At 45.8% G+C, this 25953-nt stretch overlaps 1 protein-coding gene across 4 annotated transcripts in view; it reads left to right on the forward strand.

Annotated features, from left to right (window-relative positions):
* Positions 1-25953, forward strand: part of MID1 (midline 1) — a 338502-nt gene that overhangs the window by 210605 nt on the left and 101944 nt on the right. For 2 of the 4 annotated variants that reach the window (XM_082717123.1, XM_082717122.1), the window contains exon 2: positions 22939-23654. In XM_082717123.1, coding sequence (XP_082573249.1) covers positions 22995-23654 — 660 coding nt within the window. In that variant the 5' untranslated portion in view covers positions 22939-22994. Of the gene's footprint in view, positions 1-14359; positions 14539-22938; positions 23655-25953 lie in introns of those variants that run through there. The other 2 variants (XM_082717124.1, XM_082717125.1) reach the window with 2 other exon arrangements.

Consider the following 25953-nt stretch of genomic DNA (forward strand, 5'->3'; position numbering starts at 1 on the left):
ATTAGGGCAGACGTCTTCGGGCTGCCCTTTTCGAAATTCTGCCTATCTCGGAAAGTGATAAAGATAGCCAGCTGTTGCCTTGCTCCTTCGTGAGTCACGTTGCCTGGGACGACAACAGCTTCGTGGACAGGCGGTCCACTCTCCCCCAGGGTTAAAGGGCAAAGGAGAAGCGCCCCGGCTTTTCCTGACTCCCGCCCCTTGCTTCTTCCTGCAAGGAAATCTGTGACTTCCGGCCTTCTTTTCTCTCTGGGACCCCCTCGTGCATGGTGGTGCCAAGAAACCCCGGAGGGCCGATGACCCATCAGTTTGGAGCAACTTCGGGTCCTTGAGAAGAGGCGTCCTGGAGGCCCAGGTGGCGCCAGAGGGCAGCACAGAGCAAGAGCCTTGCAGAGATGGTCCCTTCCTCGGTCTTCAGAGCATCTTCGCGCCTAGCATGTGCCTCCTGAGCCAGCCCCCAGTGAGTCTCCAGTGAGAACTTGGCAGATACAGCAGGTGCCAGCCATGGGCTCATCACCCAAAAAAGAAAAAAAAAAATCATCGTGGTAGATCTGCTTCTTGGAACCTTGGTTTCTCCCAACTGGGGAATGGGCTGGGATTCATTCAAGGATGAGACACTGAAATGGAAAAACTCATCCTTTGGGTCGCCGTGATGTAAAGGCCACTGTTTACAAGTCCACTGTTTCACAAACTGTTTTCATACTTGATCCTTCAAGGAGCCTTTCCGAGCCCCGTTCCCTAGTTGCCCCCCTCCCCCCACATGAAATGTTACGACAACCACCGAACCGTATATTTATGTCTATTTCTGCTTTGTAGATAACCAACGGTAAGATTTTTTGGCCACTAAAAACTAATTATTTCACCGTTGGGGGCAATATTACCCTCATTGACGATGCACGCTGTGAGTGGAGAAAGAAATAGCTCACATTTTACTATTAAACGTGCAGCTCGCATGATCTATTTGATTTCACGGCTGGCAGAAATACTTCGGTTGTACTAAAAGGTACTTACGATTAATCCTGAGAAATCACAAGAGTCCTTGAACATGAAAAATCACCCAATATATTATATTTAAAATAACGATTTGCAAAACAAAATGTGAAGTATGATCCCATTTTTGTGGCTAAGATGATAGAAAAATGTCTAGAAAGATCAGCCTACTGAATGCTGCTTCTTAGTGGTCAGATTCTTCAACATTTTGCTTTGAGGGAGTGTTATAAATGAGCACATATTATAATTGCAGCAAGAAAAATACTGTTAGAAAAGTTAACCAATCATCTCTCTCTCTCTCTCTGTCTCTCTCTCTCTTCTTTTTGGCCTTCAACATTTAAGATTAATAGGCAGTGTAAACTCCATCATTCATGTGTAGCGAAAGGAGAAACATGTTGTATGGTCCATTCATGATTCCTTTCGACCTCTGGGGGGCTTCAGACCTGAAGGTTTACTGTTGCATTCTTAATTCTCGTCGAGCACATGTACATTATTTTCTGCAAAGAAATACCACCTACTAAAGAGTGTTTCTTCTCTTCTAGCAAGGTTTCGGTGTCCCCAGAGCCCCCTTAGTCCTGTTGACTTTGGATATTTCAGGAGTTACTGTAGGTTTAACTGTGGTGAGTCTTTAAGCCCTCTTTTGAAATTCACAGACTGCCTCTAATCTTAGAAAAATGTCAGGTTACACTTTTGAGAGGTTTGGGAACTTGACGTTTTGTAGCCCAGTTGGGGTGTAGGCTGCTTCCATTCTTAGCACCTTGTTCCAATTTACGTCAGAGGGAATTATATACAGGTCAGGGCCGAGAGCAGCTTATAATTAATGGGGTGGACAAGTGGATTTTTAGTGTTTCATAAAATAAAATGGAAATCACATGTGCCTGGAGCTGTTGTGTGTTTTTAAATATTTACATTTATTCTAGTAAACATTATTTATAACTGATGTGTTTCTCCTGTGAACTTACTACCTGCGAGGTCACAACCCATTGTTCACTGAGTAAAAACGAGGGCTGACAAGCTTGTTATATTAAAAAAAAAGAAGAAAAAGAAGAAGAAGAAACAAGAGAGTACTTGGGGAGATACTGGTGAGTGAACTCATGGAAGTAATCCAGTCTTAGAGTTTTCTCCTAATTTTCTCTTGTGTTTAAAGCACCCACTTGCCAATATGATCCAGATGTCAGTCCTTCTAAGGGAGACAGGGGAGTGCTTGGCTTGGGAGATTCCTGAATGGTTCCTGGTAAAGATGCATGCCCAAGCTTAACTATTCGTTGGTTTGGTTTTTTATTTGTTTGTCTCTTTGTTTTTAAAGATTTTAATTATTAATTTGAGAGAGAGCAAGAGTGAGTGAGGGAGCATGAGCAGAGGGAGGGCCAGAGAGAGACGGAGAGAGAGCATCTCAAGCAGTCTCCACAACCAGCAAAGAGCCCGACGTGGGGCTCGATCCCACAACCCCGACACCATGACCTAAGCCAGAGTCAGACACTTAACTGACGGAGCCACCCAGGTGCCCCTGTTTGTTTGCTTTTTAATGAAAGTTCAGAAGGAGTCGAGGACTTGTCAGAATCCACAGTGTCCAAATTTTCTTTACATTCATCAGGAATGTCCACTTCTTGTGCTGTAACAGTACCATGTTGCTGAGGAAAGCAACCTTCACAAGTCCCAAAAAGCCACCTTCAGAGCTGGGCTCTGCTTTGTGCCGGCTGCGCAGCCTGGGCTGGAAGCTCGAGCTCTGAGCCTCAGCCACTCAGCTGCAGGATGGACAACACGAAACCGTAAAATCTTTAAAAAAAAAAAAGGAAACTCCAAGGAAGCTTTCTGTAAGTTGCATTACATGTTCAACATCTGGGTGTTAGGTGTGTTAATGCAAGCTTTAGTCTTGCCTCCAAGGCCCCCAACTTCCCCCAAGTGAGTGTTGTTTCCATTAAGTCAGCTATTGCTTTGATAGGCATGTTGTGTTTTGTGCAGTGAAGAGTCAGGGTAGCGCGCTGTCGCTCAGGGCGTGAGAGTTAACCGAGTCGTACAGCAGGAGCCCTGTTGGCTCTTTTCTGAGGAAGCTATTTCGGGCTTGAACGGGAAGGCAGCTTCCAGAACTAGCAGGTAACAATCTGTAGTACTTCCCGATCTGCTTCTGCAAATGAGCCAGAACCGTATTTGGGCCGTTCTGGATGGGATGGGGCTACTTGCCCAGACCTTTGGCCAAGGATGTCCCATCCACCCACCTGGAAATTACCGCGGTTGACAGAGGTCGGAGGCAAAGCACCCTTGGGTCCCTTACACTGCTTTTGAGTGTCTCACTTTAGAAAGTCTCTGCGGAACTCTCCAACGTATCAGGTCTGCTGTGTTCCCCAAGGGGGTCCCTAGGAAAAATGAAAGTGTCTATGCTTTGTGTGTCATTATCCTTCTTTGGGGCAAACCTGTTGAAGATACTGAGAAAAGAACAGAAACAGACAGGACCGAGAGAAGGATGAAATGAGCAAGAGGAAAACCCCACTGAGGACGGGCAAGGTCTAGACTGAGTTGTAAATTCTGAGACTTAAAACATACACTCAGTACATGTATCCTCGATATATGCTCATCACGTTTGTGCCCAAGACATATTAGTTGATCGGATTAATACCTAAGTGGATATATTTATGCCTTACATTGAAGTCCGATTTTTACTGTGTGACAACTGCGTCATTTTCAAAACAGTCACTGTCTAGAAACACTTGACGCTGCAAATTTGGTATCCTTAGTTTACCGATAAGGAGATCTCATCTAGGTCCGTAAGTGAACTCTGGCTGCTCCCTTCACTTTCATTTAATCCTTTATGGAAATCCTTATGAAAATCCTGCCGTGTGCCCAGTAGCTAACAGAGTTCCTGGCAAATGATTAGATTTCAGTAGGCTTGAAAGCTGCTTGAAAGCAGCCCTAGTGCTGCTTTGAGGAGGAGTGCATTGTAACGCCCCTTGCCACTCTGTGTCCCCCGCCCACCCCCGCCAAAAGAGGTGTGTTGGAGAGAGAGAGAGACAGAGACATTCTACTTAGAAAGATTCTACTTACGGAGCAAAAAGCTTGGTCTTATCTTTGCATGTACATGGTTTGGTATTTAGAATGGGAAATGATCTTAGCTGACGTTTTTTCAATCTCCTGCCCAGTGCAAGAATTCGTTCCACAGTAGTCTTCACCCAACAATAATACCGGTACTGAGTCAAAGTATTGCCCAACAGTAAGAGCCTTCCAGTCTCACAATAGGCTTCCTGCCCTTTGGTGGCCCAGTGTCAAGTTCTGTGACGGTGAACTTGCTGTGGCCCCATTGTGGAAGGAGGACATTTGGGGCCAATTCGGAGCTGCCATCATATTCTACTATGAAACCTAAATCCTAGTGCTTTCTTAGTGAGTTTAAATAGATACATCAACGGAACGTACGTGGTCTTTAATTTGCATCAGTAAAATGGGAAGCGCTGTGTTAAAATTCTTCACTATGGACTTTTACCTAGCAGGTATACAAAGGATTTTTAAAGTCCGTTTCTTTGAACACACAACCATCCTAAACCTTTAGCTTACCTGAATTTTGCCAAAAGAGTCAGACCTCTCTGTTAACCCGTTTCCTACACTACCCGTAACCAAGAGATTGTGGAAGGCAAGGAAGAAGGCAGTATCACGGGTTCATTTAAAAATTAGTGGTCATGGGGACGCCTGGGTGGCTCAGTTGGTTAAACAGTTGCCTTTGGCTCAGGTCATGATCCCAGCGGCCTGGGATCGAGTCCCACATCGGGCTCCTTGCTTGGCGGGGAGCCTGCTTCTCCCTCTGCCTCTGCCTGCCATTCTGTCTGCCTGTGCTCGCTCTCGCTTCTCTCTCTATGACAAATAAGTAAATAAATAAAACTTTAAAAAAAAAATTAGTGGTCATGGAGACTTACAGTCAAGCCAATCTCTGAACTCCCCTCTTCTTAAGATGAAAAGAAAGAAGATCTTTATAGTGATGATCTCAAGAAACAAAATTTGAGAAATTACCTAAGAACCTTTACATTCACCCCCATTATGTGGTTTGTAGTTAGGCAAGTAAAACGGGGCTCAGGCATTTTAGGAACGTTCTCAACAAGGATTTAAAAAAAAAAAAAGGTTTTCTATTTGAGGTTCAGTTAACCAGAAAATTAAATTAACCAGAACTCTCTCATTTTCAGAGAATTGCAATCAATTCACATTTGATTGTACTTGTATTATAATCTTCGTTCTTACGCAGGAATGAATTCCACTTTCTGCCTTATTTTTTGGAGAGTGCTTAGCACAATAACACCTTGGATGAGCAGGACAGAAGTGACTCTTTTTAGATTTAAATTACAACTTTCTCTCTCTCTCAATGAGAATTTAAAGAGAGAGAAGGAGAGAGAGGGAGACTGAGCTTGGTGGCAGACGTATTTACGTTTAAAGAAATCTGAGTAGTTCATGGCCTCACTGTGATTGGACTTCCAGCTTCCTCTTTCAAGGTCTCTTTTCCCCTTTCAAACCTGCCATTTAGAACTGAGGAGTAGTTTCCTCGAAATAGAACAATGCTTTCTCCTCTGCTTCTCAAAGTAGTTCACAGAAGGAAATTCATCGTGGTAAAAATAATTTAATAAGTGAAATTATAATGCGTTGCTAAAGATAACCAGGAAGTGAGGAGCAAAACCCCAAATACCAGAGAGGCCAGATGGTCTATTTTTTTTTTTTTTTTTAGTGCAGTTGCTAAGCAGGAAATTTTGCTTGATTAAGAAGGCACTGGTGTCGATTTTCATTAAGCGGTTTTGAGAGCCATTTTTTAATGGAGATACACACACACACACACACACAGCACACACAGTGTTCATTCAACCAGCTGATCACGTGGGCCATTGTAAGCGAACCTCTGCTGATGAGAATGTGAAGTTTGAATGATAAAGAAGTAGATGGGTTCCCAGTCTCAGCCTTGAGAGAACCTGGAATCCGCCCGCTGGCCTATACAAACTCTCCCGTCATTACCGTGTCCATCCTATTGTTGTAGGGTCTGGTGTTTTGTTTTGTTTTCTTTTGATAACCCAGAATGGAAGAAAGGCTGTGTACCACAGTGGCTAACTGGGGCTTTGTGAGATACGGGTAGACTGGGCAGAAAATAGAGGTTTTGGAGTTCAACACTCCAGGGGGCTAATGTGCATAAAGGACCTGAGTTTAATCCTCGGAGCTGCCAGTCTGCATCACCGTGCAGAAGCACCCATGCAAAGAATTGCTTTCTGGATGCTGATAGGCGGGGGCGGGCCGGGCGATCAGAGCGCCCCTATTTGGACCATGATGTTTTGGCAGTTGGTGGCTCGGGCACAACAAAGCTCCCTTCTGGGAAGTCACCCTGCCGCCGTCCTGCCCCCTTTGCCCAGCGCCCCAGGAGAAGGGCATTTCCCACTCTGAGGGCGACAATGAATGGCGTTGGGGAACGGAATATTTGCATCCATTTACAAGAGTGAGCCGCTTGGAGGAGTTTGTAAGAGAAAGAACAGACTCAGACAACCGGCAGAACGGTTCCGCAGAGCGGCCTGAATCAGGTGTCTGTTGATTTCCATTAGGACCAGCTAAAGGCGCTTCATAGCGAGGGCTGACCGGCAGTCTTCACCGCAAGGATGAGAGAGCAGACATTAAGAAGTGGGGTTTTTGTTTTTTTCCAAACATAAAATGCTTTCTCCCATAATTGTGATGCTTTTTCCAATTCACATCCATACGCATTATCAAAATAAATACATCTCCGCTTCGAGGCGGCTCAGCCACCTTGACAGCTCACTGTTCTTAAAGCTAGGTTTTTTTTCCCTAAGTGAGTTTTGATGCCCTAGGTTGTATCTCAAGTACTGAGCTTTTCAATTCCCCCTTCACTTAGGTTAAAAAAAGCCAGCCTTTTTTTTCTTATATAATTCGACTCAAGGAGAGAATAAAATGCACAAGATAAAGTAAGTGCACACTCATTGGCTGAAAATAAAACTCTTTTCCTTTATGGCTAAAGTAATCCCAAACACCAAACAAATAAGAAACTGGAGCTGCACGACAAAAAACAAATCTTTGCGTCGGGTCTCCGTGATCATACCTTTGGATATTAATTCCAAGGGGATGTCTTGATTTCCGGTTTTATCAATTACCGTGTAATTTCTCTCCAAGTTACAATGGGAAACATTTGGGTAATGCAAGAGAAATCTCTTAGAGGTTAGCCTGCCTTGAGAGTGTTTTTAGGAAGACACCAGAAGCCTCCCAGCCTTTGTGGGATTGGTTTTCATACGATTACAGGTATTTTTTTTTCTTTTTACTATTTTTTTTCTCGAGATTTGTCAAGCCTCCAGTGAAACATTTGCAATCTTGGTTTTCAGACCAATGGTCTTTGGGCAGGGATTAACTTGCTCTCCGAGAACTTCTCTTGTCATAACACGCACTCTGCCTGCCCTCCTGTCTTTTCCTAAACCTGCTTACTGGTTTCACTGTGGGGTGGCTGACACCCGCCACCAAGACTTCCCAGACCCATCCCTCAGCCTCTGCTGAGCCACAGTGGCCACTTGTTACTCCCATGATTCCTGCCGATTCCTGCCGGGGTGTGTCTCCCTTCCAGCCCTTTGAAGAGACCGGCTCTAGAAATCACGCCATTTTACCTAGCTGGTGGATTTCTTTCTTTTGAGATACCTTTTGTTATTGTCATTGTCCGTGAGACTTCAGCAGAGCTCCCAGGCTGGGGGCTTTCCTAGTTTCCCTACTTCTTTGACCCTCCAGGCGTGCAGCCCTGTCTGTACCTGTTCGTGAAGCCCCACGCTGTTAACCCACCACTTTCCCTTCCTGAAATTTCTTCTAGAGAGGCCAAAGCAAAAACCAATGATTCTTGAAATGTCTATTAATTTCCTTCACACCCTTCCTGTGCCCTTAACTGCATGTCCATGGTTGCTTTCAACTTTGGGCTAATATCCTGCCATCAAACACTCAGACATGCGGGGAATTCTAAGTACCATAGTTCCTGTTTTTTTGGTCCACCATGTGATCGTGGCTTTTCTCTCAAACTTGATTGCTAAGATAAATAAAGAGGTCGCTGTTTTCCGATAACTTACCACTTTGTCTTTCTGTGTAAGGAATGGTAAATGTTGGATTTTAATCGTCCTTGAAAAAGAAATCATCCCTTAAGGAAATCTGTCACTGACCATTTAACAATTTGAGGAATAATCGAAACTCTGTGCCCAAATGCTGGAAAGTTTTAAACTGAAATTAAGACATTGTTTGCTTGTTTATTAGCAGAGGAACAAAGCCAAAATAGCAAGAGAGCCTGCGCAGGTATGAGTAGAAATGTCGTTGAGCTGAAGTAGATCTCGCCCGCCCTTCCATCCTCTATCGTGGCTTTCCTTTTGTTTCTTTCATTTTATGTCTGGTTCTTGGAAATGATGGTGTTTTCTCACCCACTTCCTGGTGCATTTTCTGTTTCCCTCATGGAAAGGTAAGCCCTCCCGGGGCAGACCTTCATTCTCATAGTCATCCATGCATTCCCAGTGCCTAGAACAGGGCCTGGCACACAGCAAGACCTCAAAAAGACCCGTTGAATGAACAAATATTCGGCGAAATGACATTCTGGCTTTACTCCAAAAATAGTTCTAAAATTGAAAAAGAAAAAATGAAAAAAAAAAGGTGAGCTAAAGAAAGTCACCTTAACATACATATAGGATTTCTAATATCATAGAATTAACAAAACCAGCTTATACTTCCAAACTCTTAAAATAAATTTTGGTTAAGGGTGAAGGCTGATCCGGTACTAATGAGGAAGTCACTAAGGGCTCTGTTTACTGGGGCAGAATCTGGGGGTGGGGCATGCCTGCTCCCTGCAGCTTTCCCTTTCAGGGTCCATCACCTGATACTACAGCATGGTGGGGATGAGGAGTGTGGGGCACTTTCTCGTGGGCTTTTACCTCCGGTCTTCTTCCGTGGATGGCTCAACGGTCGTTCAGTGTCAAGTCAACTGCCTCTGCCCTAACTACTGGGAAGCCCAGTGGTGATGTGATTTCTCGTGCCAGCTCTCCAGGAGGGGACAGGAGCTGTGTCTGTTGGGAAAGAATTCTCCAGGGACCTCTCACGTTTCTGTACCTCTTGTGAGCTGAGGTGCTGATGGCTTTTGTTCCAGACCGTCTCTTCAAAGATATGTATTTGTATAGTAAACCGCTTGGAAGATTGAGATAGGCCATCTCCCTCCAGGGTAGAAAGCAGGTTTGTTTGCTGCCCATTATAATAAAGATAACTGCAGGGGCAAATGTCAGGCAGGTTTGCGTGTGTCCATTGTAAAAGATCGGGTTTCCTAAGCTTGGGTTTCTCAGCTGTGTTGTAAATCCCCTGTGAATGAGGTGCACAACTGGGGCACTCTGTGGACTTGGGGGACAAGGAGAACTGACGTGAACACACGAAACACACCAGGCCTGCTGCACTCCGACCAACAACATCCTTTGTCTCTGACTCGCGGGTCTCTTGTCTTCTGCCAAAATCCATGAAACTGGTAGGCTAACTGATTAGCTCACAAGTAGGAAAAATCTGAAACCCTTCACTGTTCTTGATAGTCTCACTGGTACCACCCATGCCAGGGTCTCTGATTTCCTGCAAAATCAAAAATTCTGGCAAACGATTCGTCTGGGACAGTAAGGAACAGAGAACGGAGGACTCTATCCAGGTCATGGTCGGAGACCCAGGGATAATGAAGCACGGCATGTTGATGGTTGGGAAATACAGCAGATTGCCTACATGAAGACAGTTATTTAAGAATAATTGACGTTAATAATAGAAATGCTGGTTTATTAGTCATATACTGTTTCATCGCGAAGCCATTCCATGCATGTTATTAAAAAATACATGGATTGCTCTCCTCCCCGCTCCCAAAAGCGGCTTGAAGAAGTTTCCAACAAAAAATACAGATCATTAATGTACTCAAAGAAGAGTGGGAAGAGGAGATTCGGGACAAGAGGGGAAGAGGGTGTGGGAGCTACAATTTTGCTAGCGCTCTTCAAACTGCCTCACTTAACCCTCGGAAGACCCTTCGAGATTGCTCTTGTTGTCACATTTTACAGATAAGGAAACTGTAGAAGACAGGAAGAGAATCTGTGAGTAGAAGATATGTCGAGTAGCTGGCTTCTCTCCTCCTTTGTCAGGAAATGGCAGAGCCGGGGTTTGAACTCGGGTTTATCTGGTTTCAAGGTACGTGTTTCTTGGCACGACACCACCCTGATGGTCTCACCCCAAAACTAGACCAAGGGTAGTTGGGCCAACTGAACTCAGGGCTTAACCCCACCTTTTCTGCCAGCGTATCCTAGAGAAAGCCCGATGAGATGCATTGTGTGGCAGAGGAAAGCCCACGAATTTCCCCTTCCTCTTTCAACAGAAGGAGAGGATGGGGAAAGAGAAGGAAGCAGGGCAGCGGGAGAACAGAGAAGAGGAAAGGGCGAGCCATTTTGGAGGCAGCACAAGACAGGATGTTTTCTTCGAAAGCTTTAGTTTAAAAGCTTAGGCTGCAGTAATGATCATTCTACCTCATAATGTGGGGAGTCCAATAAACCGTATGAACTCTGACGGTCTCACCAAAAGAGTTGCCCTACTAGCAACTCAGCAGAATCTGCGTTAGAAGAAAACAAGTAGGTGCTAAGAGTGGCCTTGACCAAACCGATCTGTTGTTAACGTTCCTGTGAGTTACTTGGTGGAGATGATGGTTTCTCAACAAAGAACCCATTTCATAGCTTCCCTGGGGGTTCCTGAAATCTCTCTTTAAAGGTTATATCTCAAGTGTAAGAGTAGGCTCTGCATGGGGAGAGATGTGTTTTTCTTTTTGTAAAAAAAATTCTGTTTCCTTCTAAACGTCCACTAAGTTAGCTGAGTTACTTAACAAAAAACAGTATCTTATTTCAGATGGGTCAAAACCAGATCCAGAAATGTCAAAAAGTGGATCATGGGTTGAAAAGTGAGTGATTTAATGTGATTTGAGAGCGGTTTTAATTTTATATGATACTTGGCGCATGTGTGTGCATGTGTTTTAATGATAACCTAATTTTACTGCCCCAGACTTTAAGATTCCTTCTCATTCATCCATTAGCATTTGAATCTTCTCAAAATAATTTTTGGTCAAATTTCTCCCAAGAAGCCTCCTGCCTGTGTTCTGCAAGGACACGCTGTTCCGAACCCGTCCTCAATATCCTGTTGTCTGGTGTCAGCCCTGTTGTCCTTTTCATTGCCATGTTCCCGTGTTCCCTTTCTCTCCTGTGGGCTTTACAATAACAATTCAGAACAAAAGAGTCACTCCTCTTTCTGTCGCCTTCAAAAAAAGAAAAAAAAAAAAGACTTCGTCCCCCGACTGCAGGGCTTCAGTGATCACGGGAAACGTTTAGAGCAAGTTCTTCATAATAGTTAACTGGGAGTTGTGAATAAAGCTTACTTTTCTGTATTTTTTTAAGATTGTAATGTAGCTTCAGGGCATTGTGAACTTGAGGTTTTGTGTGTGGCCAGCTTTGAAGCTGAGAGAGAAAGCAATTTCCTTTGAGGAAAGGGGCCATCGTATTTGAGAGAATTTCCCAATCGGTCCATACAATAGGAATCAGCTACTATGTGATTGTCATGACTTAGTGAGTAATGGGACCGGAGTAGCTGTGCATGCCGTGGAGCCGTTGAACGTCAGCCCTTCAGTGCTCAGAGAACAATGGCGGAATGCCACACTGGCCACTGTCAGCAGCTTTTATCGATGCATTTTTCTCCTGGTGGATAAGTGGGAAGGAGAAAGTGTGCACCTTCTCGGCCTCCTAGAGGGGTACGGTATGAATGAAGTAAGAAAAAGTTTTCCCAGTTGGCAGGCGTTTCTCCAGGTGGGATCTTGCAACAATCCAGCCGAACCGGTCTGCCCTTCCGAGACTAGACCTCTTATGTCATTTTGCTATTTTCCAGGTAACCCTTTTCAGATATGAGTAGGCATTTGTGGGGAGTGTTAATATCTCAGTTATGTACAGGTTTCCATTTTGGTGCGGAGGAAGGAACGTTTCTCTTATGCAGGAGGGATTTGTGAACAGTGAATTCCGTCAGGTGTCCCGAGTCATTTTGCAAAGGTGCTTTTGTATACGGATACGTGTGTGTGTGGAGGTGTGTGCACATATACGTGTGCATATTTATGTAGGACTATGGAAGTCAGTTCCACTGTGGCCATACATGGGATTTTATATAGACATAGAGTAGTTCTTTAAAAACACTGTTAGATATTGTATTTATTCATTTGAGAGAGAGAGAGCACAAGCAGAGGAAGAGGCAGGCGGAGAGGGAGAAGCAAACTCTCTGCTGAGCAGGGAGCCCGATGCGGGACTTGATCCCAGGACCCTGGGATCATGGCCTGAGCCGAAGGCAGATGCTTAACTGTCTGAGCCCCCCCCCCCAGGCGTCTCGACATAGAGTGGTTCCATGAATGGGTACAGAATCAGAGGTGGCTTCCATTTCCACCAGCATCACAGTGGCGGTCCGCTCTCCAGGAAAGGCGATTTCGACTTCTGTTAGGAGACTGGGTGTCACAAGTACCTGCTGTCTTCCTCCTGTTTGGCATCCGCTATCACTGCCTTCAGCACCAAATTCTTGCCTGACACTTGGTACAGCATAGACGGGGGAGACATCAGTCATTTGCAATTGAATATAAAATAGGTTCCATTTGCCTTTAATGCTGGATTTTTTTTTCTTTGCATCAACGGTAAAAGACATGAAATGTATTAGACCCTCTGATGGTGGGAAATCTCCTGTACAGGTTGTCAGATTGGGCTCTAGGGAAGATTTATAAAGGTGGTTGTTGTTTATCCTTCTCTTTTGTTTTTGAGGGGTGAAGTACGTGTTTGTGTACTGGTGTTTTAAATCTAGACATTCATGCTAATTTCCCCCCACAGCTCCAGAACACGGACAAGTTAGCCAAGTCTCACAGAAATTTTGACAATTTTAATGTTGTTTTAACAAAGCAGTGCTTTCACATATCATGATGGAAAAGTTTTTTCAAATTCTATTTGATGTATGCGTGTCTTTTCTGTGTTCAGTGAGGACTTCTTTGGGAAACCATCTGTATGTGAAATTGAGTAATCCCTTTGTTTATTGTTAGCAGACAAATGAACTTATGATTAAGGCAAGAGAGTATATGTTTGCATTTTTATGTCCAAACATGTGAAGCATGCTTTGGTCTACCGCAAGGTGTTGCAATGGCGTGACAGTGGGAGTCACGCCGTTCCCGCCAGGCGATGAGGAGGAGGCGGTCTTTGCCTCCTGCTCCCGCTTTAGCAAGAAGCTCTTACACACCTTTGGTGGGGGCCAGATGTCTGGGTTTGCACGTGAATTGTGCAGGTTTGCAATCAGCCTGTTTTTTTGTTTTGGTTTGATTTGGTTTTTTTACACTTTCCTGACAATTTCCTTTAGTTGCACTTTCTTGTCTTGCATGGTGATAAGCAACATCCTTGAGAGAACTACAGGGTAGGATTTTTTTTTTCCTTTTGGGAAGACTACTTCCTCTTCCTTTAGACAGTCAGTGTTTAAAAGATTACTTTCCATTCTTAATTCACTCTTTCTCTGCCATTCTGGAAGCTGAAATCTGGGACACCCATCACAGATTTGTTCTTAGGTGTATGTGTGGGCATCATACGCATACATAGACATATGTCTATATGATATGTTATATGCATGCGTAATATACACATGTATGTATGTGTGTATATGTATCGCTTCTGTGTGTGGAGCCATCTGTATGTATTTCATACACATCTATTTTCTTTTGTTTATCAGGATGATAGATTGCAATTTAGATCTCTATTTTGGGAAGAAACAAACAACCACTTTATTGTGTCTGTATGCGAGATCGTTCTTCTTGATGTAATGTTTAAAAAAAAAACTCCTTCCAGGTATTGTATTTTAATTCAGAAGATCGACACAAAATAATCAGTGTATTATTAAAAAAAAAAAAAACCAACAACCTGGCATCTGGAGCATAGTGTGATCGTGTGCTTTGGAGGCCGCCAAAAGGACTGAAACGCAAGGGAGGTGGGCACCCGTCGCTGACCCCGGGAACCGGACAGGACTTCCCCGTTGGCAGTATGGAAACCTGGCACCCAGCACTCAGCTGCGGGGCACTGACCCACTGCTGGTCCCCGTGAGCAAGGAGGGTATAGATCTCAGTGCCAAGTCATCTTTTTTATTTTTTTGGGGACTAGGCAGTGGGTATTAATCTGCCCCGAGCTGCCTTTTCATTTGGCTTGAGTCGAACGTTGAGTGGGCGAGGGCCCCGAGAAGCCCTCCCGGGCTCTCTGGAAAAGGCAGTTGGAAAGCAAGAGGGAGTTTTGATTCTTCAACTCGGCGAGCCTGGCGGGGTGGATGAGGTGGAGCTGGCCTTCCTGGAATTGTCGCGTCGATTTTCCTGTTGTGTTTCACTGTTGACGCTCTCACAGACACACAGGACCGCTCCGGCACTGCCTGCCACCCGCCATCTGGTCTCCGTGGCCTGTCTGTCATTTCGTGGGTCCCCATCCTCTGCTTACGGCGATGTTTCTTCAACAAGAACTAGGGTCCAGTCCTTTGGTGGGTATTCGAGACGATCTCTGTAAGAATCTGGAGAGATGCTAAGGGAACTAGTAAGGACAAGTGTGCTGTTTCCTGTTCTTAACCTATTTACTAGTCTTTTAGTGGGACCGATTGCATTCGTGAGACTGTCGAGTGGGTGTCTGTGCTGGGAAGGCAGAGTGGACTCGGGCCAGTTGGTCCTGGAGAAATCAGGATTGCTTTTTTGCATTGTCACTGGTGCCTTTTTTTTTTTTTTCCCTCGTCTGCATGTATAAATGAACTCCAGAAGGTGTATTTAAGCATTCTGTTAAGTAAATTTGGAAGACTGGGTTTCAATTAAAATAACCAGACAGTGTGACCTAGCTCCCATTTCTCCTTAATTTTTATCATTAAAGCCTTCATATCCCCAAAGACATCTGCTGTGCTTCCAAGTGATTCTTTTCAGGAATGTTCATTCCTTATTAATCAGGTTGCGTGGTCAAGAGAGTATGTGATTATTTTAAAGACTATCCTAGAGATCCAATTACTAAAAAACCGAGCACGTTATGGACAGATGTGGAAGTAGAGAGGAGGTTTTGCAAACGGCTTAATTCAATTTGTATGAATTCCACCAGGTGGGGGTTGGTGAAATTAAAAATCTTCCCTGCTTCTCACTTTTGGTATTAAGTGAAACCTTTTAACTTCCAGCACTCCTCAAAATAAAGAGGAAGTGGCAACTTATTAAAAACATGCATTGTATTAATTAGTTACTTTAAAACTTGAGGCTAGTGCCTCCGTGCTTATCTGCTTGTCACGTTTTGTTGTGGTGGTGGTGGTTGTGGTGGTTTTTTTCCCCAGTCAGTCCCTCTGGTCCCTTAAAATTCAGTTGGCAGAAATTCTTAGTCATCCGTTACTGATTAAGGGAACGAATCTGAGTGCTCTGACAGTCGGAGGTTAGCCACAGCACTGTTTCAGAAGCGTTGCCTGTAGAAAGTTACAGATCACTTTTGCACTTGTTCCTGCTAGTGTGTTATTTGTATTGTTGCTTTGAGAGCCACTTCGCATTTTGACTCTGCTCTGCCATACTTCGGGGTAGGAGGTAGCCTCTGTTGTGGCAGTCAATTTCCACTCTCTCAGAGTGCCACTAAATTCAGTGGGCTCTCCCTCTCCCCTCTGTGTCACAGCTGTGGCCCTGTTTTACTGTGTATTTACTGACTCACCTGTGTCCCAGATCAGCCAGGGTGCTGATCGGTAAAATAACATTTGGGGAAGGTGTTTCTTCTGTGGCTTTTACAACTCAGAGCTAAATACTAACCCATGACCAAATATGCAGACATTGAGTACTTGTACTGTGTTATTTAAAATACTCTCTTTGTGGTGACTCTGTCTTGAGTAGAGTACCCAGTTTCTATTGTTTCTGCCTCATAAGCTGAGGTTAATTTCCAGAGGTTCACAGTTCCAAAGTTTCGAGTCCTCTGAAAGTCCATATTTCTTCTGATATAAGAGAAACACATCATTCCACGGTCCTTTAAAAAAAAAAATTCCACCTGTGGTTCTGTAATAGGGATCATCTCAGAGCTAAAATCCAAATGGCAATAAGCCAGCTAAGTCTTCATTACCCATGTGAAGAGAGGGAATAGGAAATTGACTTGGTTGTGGCTCTGAAATGTAGGACTCTTTAAAGAAAATTTATTCATAGAATTTGGGATGCTGTCTGTGGCTCCCCCTGCCAATACCATTTTTATGTGATCTGGTGTAATACTTGTACGGTTTTTGGTGATGTGTTTGTTGTCTCGGTACTGTTTTGGTAAATTTAACATCAAGCTTAGTTTCCATACCCCAGAGGATATGTTTAAAAAAAAAGGGGGAGGAAATGCCCTGGTGATCATCCGGGCAGTGGCAGCAAGCCACCTGGTAAGAACAGCTGACCACCGGCCACCCAGTGTCGGTATCCGAGTTTATTCCTTGGTCTAGTGGCTCCTGAATTTCCCTCATAGCGATGGCTTGCAGAGCCATCCGGAGTGAGGGACTGAAAGTAAAATTATTGGTGGCTGGAATGCATGTTCTTTTTCATGCACTCCGAATCCGAAAAGTGATCATTGTTCGTGGAGTCTGCAGATGTGACATACAGTAGCTGCAGGGAAGCACCGAGAGATGGGCTTGCCTTATGACTAAAATGTCAAAACTTCACTGAGAGAAATTGGGAATTAAGAAACTCCTGGATGGCATGCTGACAGTCAGGGATCTCCTTATTCTAGTGGCTGATCGAACTAATAGACTGCACTAGGTCTGGAGACTCCTGATTCTTGATCGCTTGCATGTGTGGGTGAAACTTACATACTCTTGGGATTTTGACCTGGACTCGCTCGCTGACTTTGGCCACGAGTTAAACCTTGCAATGTATGTCATCTTCCTAGGGCTTCAAGGTACAGGCTATCTTCTCGGTGTCATAGCAGAAGTGAGGGGAAATTACACAGAATAAAGTTGTGAAATTCTAACATGAGCTAGCAAGTAGGATGATGGCAAGGTTTGTGACAGCACAGGCAGGGGATTGAATGGGTTTTTTGCATGGATTTGCCTGGATGATGATTTTGCCTCTGACTTCAGAGGAGGGGGCAGAAAAGATGAGTCCAGCAGCCACAAACTCTCTTCACATCCACCTCGCTGGCTGAGAACACTGATCCATAAAGACATCCAGCCTGAGCTCGCCATCTCCCTTCTCAGGCCCAAACCTTGTATCTCCACTAAGTCCTGGTGTCTGCCTCTTCTACCGGGCACTGTCTCCTTTAGTCCATTTCCCCCAAGATCCCACACTTTGGACAAAAGAAAGCTCTTCCTTCTCCCTCCAGGTAAGTCCTCCTACTGGGATGAGAGCTACCTCGAGGTGATGATACCTAGAGCCCAGAGTGGGTAAGAGACCATCTGCCCAGGCAGCTGGTTCACCTTAGCCATCACCTGGGTGCCAAGGTCCCACCCATCATGTCTGCAGTCCTCACCACCGGCTATCCATCTCTGTCTTGATTAATTTTTCCTAACCCCAAAAGGCACAAGCCTCTGGCATCCAGATTTATCATGGGGGATTTCAAGGAGTAGGTGGTCATTTGCCTCTGGCCACCCGTTTACCATCGGCCTCAAATTTAGACGATGAGTGTTATGTCCGTATGAGGTTCGTGTTTGTGTTTGTGTCTGCGTTGGCGTGTGCCTGCCTATATTGGTCCCGGAGCCGATCCAGCTCTACTGAAGAGAAGGGGATGAACCCCAGAATTTTAAACCGGGGTCCCCTTTCTGATCACTCTGTTGTGTACCAGGAAATAGTATTTTTAAATGAATATTTTGGTTGTTTTGTAAATATGGTAGTTACACTCCTTTGTGGTTTTCAGCTCAAAGCTTTACTTTAATTGTAAACATTTAAGACATGTCACACTATTTATAACCATCTTCTAAAACAAGTCTTGGTTTATTCTGAAATCTCCAAATACAACCATGGCCAGGGTTCAGGCCTCGAGGAGGTTTTGCCGTCAGCTTAAAAAACCCAGAAAACAAAAACAAGAAAATAAGCATGTAATACAGGAGCCAAAAAACAAAACAAAACAAAAACAAAAACCCAAAAAAACCTCACAAAGGAAAAAAAAAAAAAAAGATCTGTGTTTGGGAGAAACGCAAAGGCAGCTGCCAGGAGCAGCAAATGGTCCCGTCGCCTGGGTCCCTGTGATGGGAGGTGCACGCGTGAGAATGAGGTTGAAAAAGCAGTTCGGGAGATGCTTGCACCAGGAGCTAGGGCATCCGTCAGGACTCATACTCTGGCCAGCAGGGAGCCAGCTAGCCGCTCACCATGTGGGCCTTTAACAGAAGTGATGGATAGAAACCCTGGTACCAGAAGCGTGTGGCAGAGATGAACCTTGAGGGACAAAAAGATTGGAGGTAAGAAATCAGAGGAGGAGGTGGTTGCTTGTTTTTTGTTTGGGTGTGTGGCAGGGGTTGGTAATAGTCTAGGAATGCGGGAAAGAAGACCTGGATCAAGCTAGAGGCAGAGAGAAGGAACCCAATCGGAGAACGACGGATTGACCCTCACATGTCTTGGCTAATAATTTGGATTTGGGGGAAGGAGCGTGCGTGGCCTCCTGTGGACACGGGGACAAATGGCCACTGATAAAACGGCTTAAACCACACTGGAGGGCAGAGCACCTGCAGGGCTGCGCTCCTTTGGGAGGCTCTGGGGAAGACTGTTTCCTTTTGCAGCTTCTAGAGAAATGGCTCTTATTCCCTGACTCATGGCGCTTCCCTGTTCAAAGCCAGCGATGGTCATCGAGGCTTTTCTCCATCTCAGCACCTGGCCCTGCTCACGGGAGGGCCCTCGTGATCCCCCCGAGGCCATGTGATGGTGCGCTCGTCTCCCCCATTTTCACGAGGCAAGTCTCTGACTTGTAGTGAGCAGGAGAACAGAAGCACCGCGAGGAGACTCCAGAGGCTTGTAGGGCAGACAGGTTTGGGAGGGAAGCTGATGAAACCCAGGAGACGCACCCTTGGAACTTCTAGGAAAGGAAACAGAGAACTTTCAGTGCTGAGCCGGAATTCTGGAAAGAGATGGCCCTGGGAGGGACAAGCCTAGGAGTCATTCTCAGAGATGCTGTATGAGAAATGAACAACCTGGATGGCTGATTTTTTTAATTGAGGTATAATTGACAGATAACATTACATTGGTTTCAGGTGTGCAACCTGACTCCCTATTTGTATACAACGTATTATTCACTGCAGCCATCGTGCTGTATATTAACATCCCCAGGATTTCTTTCTTTTACAACTGGACGTCTGTACCTTTTGACCCTCTTGGATGGCCTGTGGATGGAGGGCCAGACCCTCAGAAAACACCCAGGCTCTGCTTTGCTGGAAGGAGAAGTCAGCAGGGCTTAGGGAGAGGAAAACGAGAAGAGCACAGTTTCAGCGACATCCAGAATGAGAGAGGGTTGGACAGGAGAAGGCAGGGTATGAAAACATCGACATGATCAGGCTTTCCGCACAAGTCTGTGTAAGAACATTTCTGGAAAAGATGTCTTGCAACCAGCGCCTCCCAGGAGCCGGGGCTCAAGTGCAGCCCGCGACTAAGGACTGTCCCGCTTACGGATTGTTCGGACTGAGTGCTAGAAGGAACTGGAGGGAATCCTTGTGGACGCTGTCCCAGAGCCACGCAGCTGATAAGTAGCCGAGCTGCGTGTCATCCTCTGACTGGCTCTTGCCCTTCACTCTACTCCATGCCCTGTTCTCGACTACAAACCATGGGCCAGCAGCAGTCTGAGCTGTACATTGTCCCCATTCCCGGTTGGTGGCAAGGGGTTTCCGTGATCAAGGGGTTTCCGGGGTGTTGTATACTTGAAGGTTTTTAACCCTGACGGCTGTTCTTTTCCCCAGTCATTCGACCCATGTTGGAGTCCCACTGTGTGCAGGCGCTGTTCCGGGCGCTGGCAGGACATCCCTCAAAGAGCCAAGCCAAGTCTCTGCTATCCTGGAGCTTACCTTCTACTGGTGGGGCGGCGGGGAGTGATGATGGCTCCGTGGCCAAACTACTAGAATATGTTGGATGACAAAAGTTACAGAGGAAGGCAGAGAGAGGTGGGGTGGGCGGGGGGGAGAAGGATTGCTGCGATGGTGGGGGGTAGGCGGCCATCTTGGTAGGGTTCACAAGGAGGTAACACTGCTGCAGAGAGTCCTGTGGATTCCAAAAGCTTTGGGAGGGGGAGATGGGACGTGCTTGGCATGTTCCAGGCATCACAAGGAGGCCGTGTGCCCGGAGCAGAGCAAGGGCTAGCGTGGGTGGAAATGAGGTCACTGGCTGAGTCTGTTTTCTGGGGCTGGTTTTATTCTGCTGACTTGCTCCCTGAGTGAGATGGGAAGCCCCTGGAGGGGAGAGCAGAGAAGAGGCAGGCTCGGTCACGTTTTAACAGGATCTTCGGCTTCAGAGGAAAAGATTGTGGGTGGGGGCCAGAGGAGCAGAAGGCAGGAAGCCATTCGGAAAGGTGTTGTGATAACCCAGGTGAGGCATGATGTTGGCTGGCCCACGATCATAGAGCCGGCATGGCGAGAGTGCCAGATTCCGGCTTCTCGGGCCAGCTCTCTTAATGTCTCTCTCTCTTTTTTTTTTTTTTCTCTTAATGTCTCTTGACTCAGAGGTCAGCGTTTCCAGTGGGGGCAGCAGGGGAATCACCTCTAGAAATTGTGATTGCACCACACTGGGATGGCATCCTGGCACCTGCAGAAAAATACAGTCCTCCCCACTCTCCAGACACCTTTGGGGCTCATCCCCATGTGGGGATCTATTGGGAGGCATTCTTGGTGCACCTGAGAACAAAGCAGACCCAAAGGGCGACGGCTTCCCTTTAATTTAAGTTCTTCCTTAAAGTTCTTCTCTTCCCTTCCTTCCGATGGGAAGAGAGAAGAAATTCAATTTAGTGAAAATTCCATTTTTCCATGATTAGCCAAAATAATGATTAATAGGTAGACCCTTTCAATTTCATCCAAGCCATGTCGTGGAAGGGGTGGGGAGGACCAAGTGGGGATGGCAGGTCTCATACCACAGCAGCCCGGCGGTTGCCGCTGCGGGTTGTGAAGACGTGAGCAAGCTTTCATATTTCAAATCTCAGCTGCCTGTTTCTTCTCTCTCGTGTAGTTAATATTCGCGAATGGCTGAAGATCTCTTTAAGATACCAGGCTTCTATGAAGCCAGCAGCTCTTTAATTTTTAACAAACTCAGCACGCACTTGACACTTTTAATGATCAGTTGCCGTTCTTTCGGTTGATGGCAAGATGAGCGTTAGCTTAACCAAAGCCCCACGTGGTATTTCTGAGGGATGCTATTTCAGAAAGGGGCAACACGTTCTGGAAATCGCGAGTTTGTAAATAAATGGGGGTGTGACTACAAAAAGGCCCATTGTCGGAATCACTGAACGGTAGCTGTGGATGTGAAGCCTTCCCATCAAGCAGGCCCACGAACCCCCCCAACCCCCCTGACCCCCCGAGAGTGATTGGAGCCTGGCGTTCCCCTGGGTGAGCTGCACTGTTCTCCCACAGGCGGCACTGGGCTGCATCTAATATGCCCGCAGTTCCGCAGACCTCGGCTAATGGTCTTGAGAGGGAGAAGGTTCAAAGAGGTTTGGTTCCCAGGCCTGCTAATGAGCGCGAGGCCTCTTCCCCGTTAATGAAGCGGGGTTTGTGTGCGATTCTTTTCTCCTGCCCTTTTTGAAGGGAAGGCAGGCAAGGGTTCACAAAAGCAGCAGCCCGTCTGCATGGCATGGGGAGCGTGCAGCTGGGCCACCCGAAGGCAAGCCTGGTGGGGAGCTCAAAGCTGGCGGAGCTCGAGCCCCAGGCCAACAGGGCTCTGGGTGTGAGGCTGGACCTCCTGCCGGCCCGGCCTGTCGCTGGCTATAGGGACAAGCCTTTGATGGAACTCTCTGGGCCAGGAGGGCTGCACGGGGTCCCTCAGCAGCCCTTTCAAGCCTCCCCAGAGTAACGTGACTACTTTATTTATCCTGCTGCCTACACTGCAGCCGTGAGCCTGGTTAATAACTTCTCAAATGAATATTGAAGCCACGAAAATCCTTGTCCTAATTAACTAAATCGTTATTAGTCATTGGTACCCAGGCTCACCACAGCCACTGAAAAGGCCCGCAGATATTTTTCTCTGCTTCGCTCTGCCCACCCACATCCCATTGCAGGATTAAACAATAGAATTATTCAGGAGAGTAACGAAGGCATGCCAGAAAACATCGCCTCGATCACAGTCATCTCCGTGAAAGTCAGTGTTTTTCCGCAAGAATATATTTTGGAAGCTGACATCCCCTATTTAAGCATTATCATTTCCGCTGAAGTCATGCGTTGGATTTCATGCACATTTCATGCCCATTTCCACAAGAAGCGCCTTTCTACTTCTCTGAAGCCTGCTGTGGTATCGTAGAGTAAAAAGTCCTTCAGAAGCATAAACTTATTCACATGCAAGTTCATCAATTCAAAGTCATGAAAGACTCTAGCTTGTTAATTAACATTTCTACATTTTAATTCTCCACACAAGGTAAAACTTGGCCGTGACACAATGAGATTATTGTGATTAGATACAAATTATGGAAATTACAGTTTCAATAACTTGCCAGTCTGGAGTAAGACCTTTCAACAAACCAAATTGCGAAAAAAAAGAGGTTTTTTGTTTTGTTTTGTTTTGCTTTTTGCTGCTTTTGGTGACAGGAACTTTGAGAAAATGTTAGTTGGTACGCTGGCTTAGGGTGTTTCTCCCCGCCTCACTCCCCCAGCGAATAGAAAGAGAATTATTTGGAATGTACACACATTTACCCTCCCATGACCCGCGTTTGGAATTATTCTGAGATGCATTCAAAGCTGACAGCTCCCCATGGCTGACCCCCTCGCGCCTAATCAAATCTTACGTTCTGTTTCCAGATAGCTGATCAGCTTCCTTGGATTTTGCTGATGACCCAGGAGAGCTTCGCCTGAAGATGGAAACACTGGAGTCGGAGCTGACTTGCCCTATTTGTCTGGAGCTCTTTGAGGACCCTCTCCTACTGCCCTGTGCACACAGCCTCTGCTTCAGCTGCGCCCACCGCATCCTGGTGTCGCACTGCGCTACCAACGAGTCTGTGGAGTCCATCACCGCCTTCCAGTGCCCCACCTGCCGACATGTCATCACGCTCAGCCAGCGAGGTCTAGACGGACTCAAGCGCAACGTCACCCTGCAGAACATCATCGACAGGTTCCAGAAAGCCTCCGTGAGTGGGCCCAACTCCCCCAGCGAGACCCGCCGGGAGCGGGCATTCGACGCCAACACCATGACCTCCGCCGAGAAAGTTCTCTGCCAGTTCTGTGACCAGGATCCTGCCCAGGACGCTGTGAAGACCTGTGTCACTTGTGAAGTGTCCTACTGTGATGAGTGCCTGAAAGCCACTCACCCGAACAAGAAGCCCTTTACGGGCCATCGTCTGATTGAGCCAATTCCGGACTCGCACATCCGGGGGCTGATGTGCCTGGAGCACGAGGATGAGAAGGTGAATATGTACTGTGTGACCGATGACCAGTTAATCTGTGCCTTGTGTAAACTGGTTGGGCGGCACCGAGATCATCAGGTGGCAGCTTTGAGCGAGCGCTATGACAAATTGAAGGTTAGTCCTATCCGCCTTAAGCCAGCCCCTTTGTGCCAGCAAATGTCATGGAAATAAAACGTGTATTCGCTGCTAGCTGCACGGCAGGTGAAGGTTTTCTCTTCACCTTTGTTATCTGATTAGTTTTAGCACGTTTTTTTGGCAGCCTGCAAATGTCGCACAATCAGGGTATCTTGTAAGAGTTGACTGCTGCTTGTAATGTTAGCGTTGGCGGGCTGAGGGCGAATTTAAATCTGGGTCATTTTCAGTCCCTGCAGGGGCTCTGAGGGAGAGAGGGGGAGAGCGGGCAGGGGGCGAGGAGAAGGAAAGAAGGGATAGCAGATAAAAATCTGACTTTGGGCATTTGGGGGGCATTTATTTTCTTCACTCATTCAGGAAAGCTAATTTCACCCGAATTGTACCTGTATCCAGTTACTCGCACAAACAGAAGGACAGAGGGAGGAATGCCTACAGCAAATGTGGGATTTTAGAGGACATGTGACCTTGTATTTCCTGTGTGAATGTTATCCGGCTTATTGGTGAGCTAGAGTGCTCTGACCATCTCGGGTTTGGGCAAGGAATTCCTTTTCGTGTAGGCTTTTTCTTTGGTAACGTCACAGGTGAGGCTCTTTGAACTTCACTTTTAACATGAAATTATTATCCTAACTCCAGCACGGGGAATGATAATTAATATGACTATATGTCAGATTAAAAATCTCACTCTCTAAATATGGATAGAATGCACCAGGGAAGAAATAAGTCAGGTCTCCAGATGTCTGTCGAACTTCAGGCGATGGTGGGTCTAATTACGGCAAACTCAGCCGAGAGTTTGCTCTAATAGTGAGATACTGCCCTCGCTGGTTAATTTTAGATCACAAGACGCCAATTAAAAGGAAAGGAAGTATAAATTAAGAGCTTTGAGTAAATATATATCGAAGCCCTTCCTCTCAGGAAAAACACACACCGCGTTGTTGAGCAAACAAAAAAATGAATCACGTGAGTGAGAGTGTTACCACTCAGGGCGCATCGACCCCTCTCTCAAACGGTTCCTATCACTTTTCCTCAGCGCGCTAATGGGTGCTTGTGTTTACTGGGAGCTCAGAGTTTGTTCTGTGACGCTGGGATTAAGGGACCACACCTGCGATGTGGTCGGGCTCTTTCTTGAGATGCTGAGGGAAATTGGTGAGCTGAGTGAATCTGGCTTCTGAATGTCACTTGGGGAACAAAAGCCTCACCTGGGCGACATCTGTCACTTGTAAGCATCTGAGGACTGTTGGTACCCATCTGTGAACTTGGAGAGGAAGTTAAGCCCGAGGATGTAGGTGCTGGGGACAAGGGGAGACGGACGCCGACTGGTTTTCTAGCGTAGTGCGCAGCCCTAGCCGAAAGCACACCTCTACACATACTGAGAGCAGAGGCAACGCGTGTGGGAATTGTGCCTCTGATATTCTTCGGAAACTGACATGGCAGTCTGTCTCAGAAACCGGGATGATCATTTCCGCCCCTTTTCGGTTGCCGGCAGAATGTTTAAGATGAGTGGACGTGGGTGTTTTTTGTTTTCCAAAATGTGAATGTGGTGGACGGCGGTCCTTTCCTTACCCCTCAAAATGTTCCTTTGACTGGATTAACACTGCCTTTTAATGACCGATCATTAAAACACCCCAGTGATTGATGTTCAGTATTCAGCAACCTTCAGACTTGATATTTAAACTTGGTAGCCAAGTTCTGCTCATTATTTGTGGGCTATCATAAAGGAGTTACTAATGATTTACAGAACGTCTTCAAATTTATGAGGACATGCTATCATGCTCTAGGCTTTTGTGATGAAAATGAAACTCTTCAATTATGAGCCCTACGCATTTGTCTGATCAAGCCTGTGGATTAGCGGTTGTCGATATGGTCACCAGAGGGCCTGACAGTTAACAGTACAGTATATTTTATCTTCTAATTACAGAAATAGAAGCATATAAACAGCACCTAGTACACCAAAGCACATTTACAGCCACTCAACAAAATATGTTTTTGAGCATTTATTTACCATCATTTCACAAAATGTGCTTATGAGCATTTAAACAGGTAACCTGCTAGCACTGCATGTTTGTCCTAAAACACACCACTTAAGTTAGAATAGAAAGATCATAAGAATATATTGACATTTGGGGTGTCTTGTGATATCTTGGTTGTCACATATTTATGAACATATGTGCTTTTTGTTTATTTAAAAGCCAAGTACAACATGGACATTAATTTTTGAGGAAAGTAATAGCATATCGAAAGGACCAAAAGCAAGGAAAGGTATTTTCTGTTAATTATTAGTTTG

This window comes from Mustela nivalis (assembly GCF_964662115.1).
Source record: "Mustela nivalis genome assembly, chromosome: X".
NCBI lineage: Eukaryota > Metazoa > Chordata > Mammalia > Carnivora > Mustelidae > Mustela > Mustela nivalis.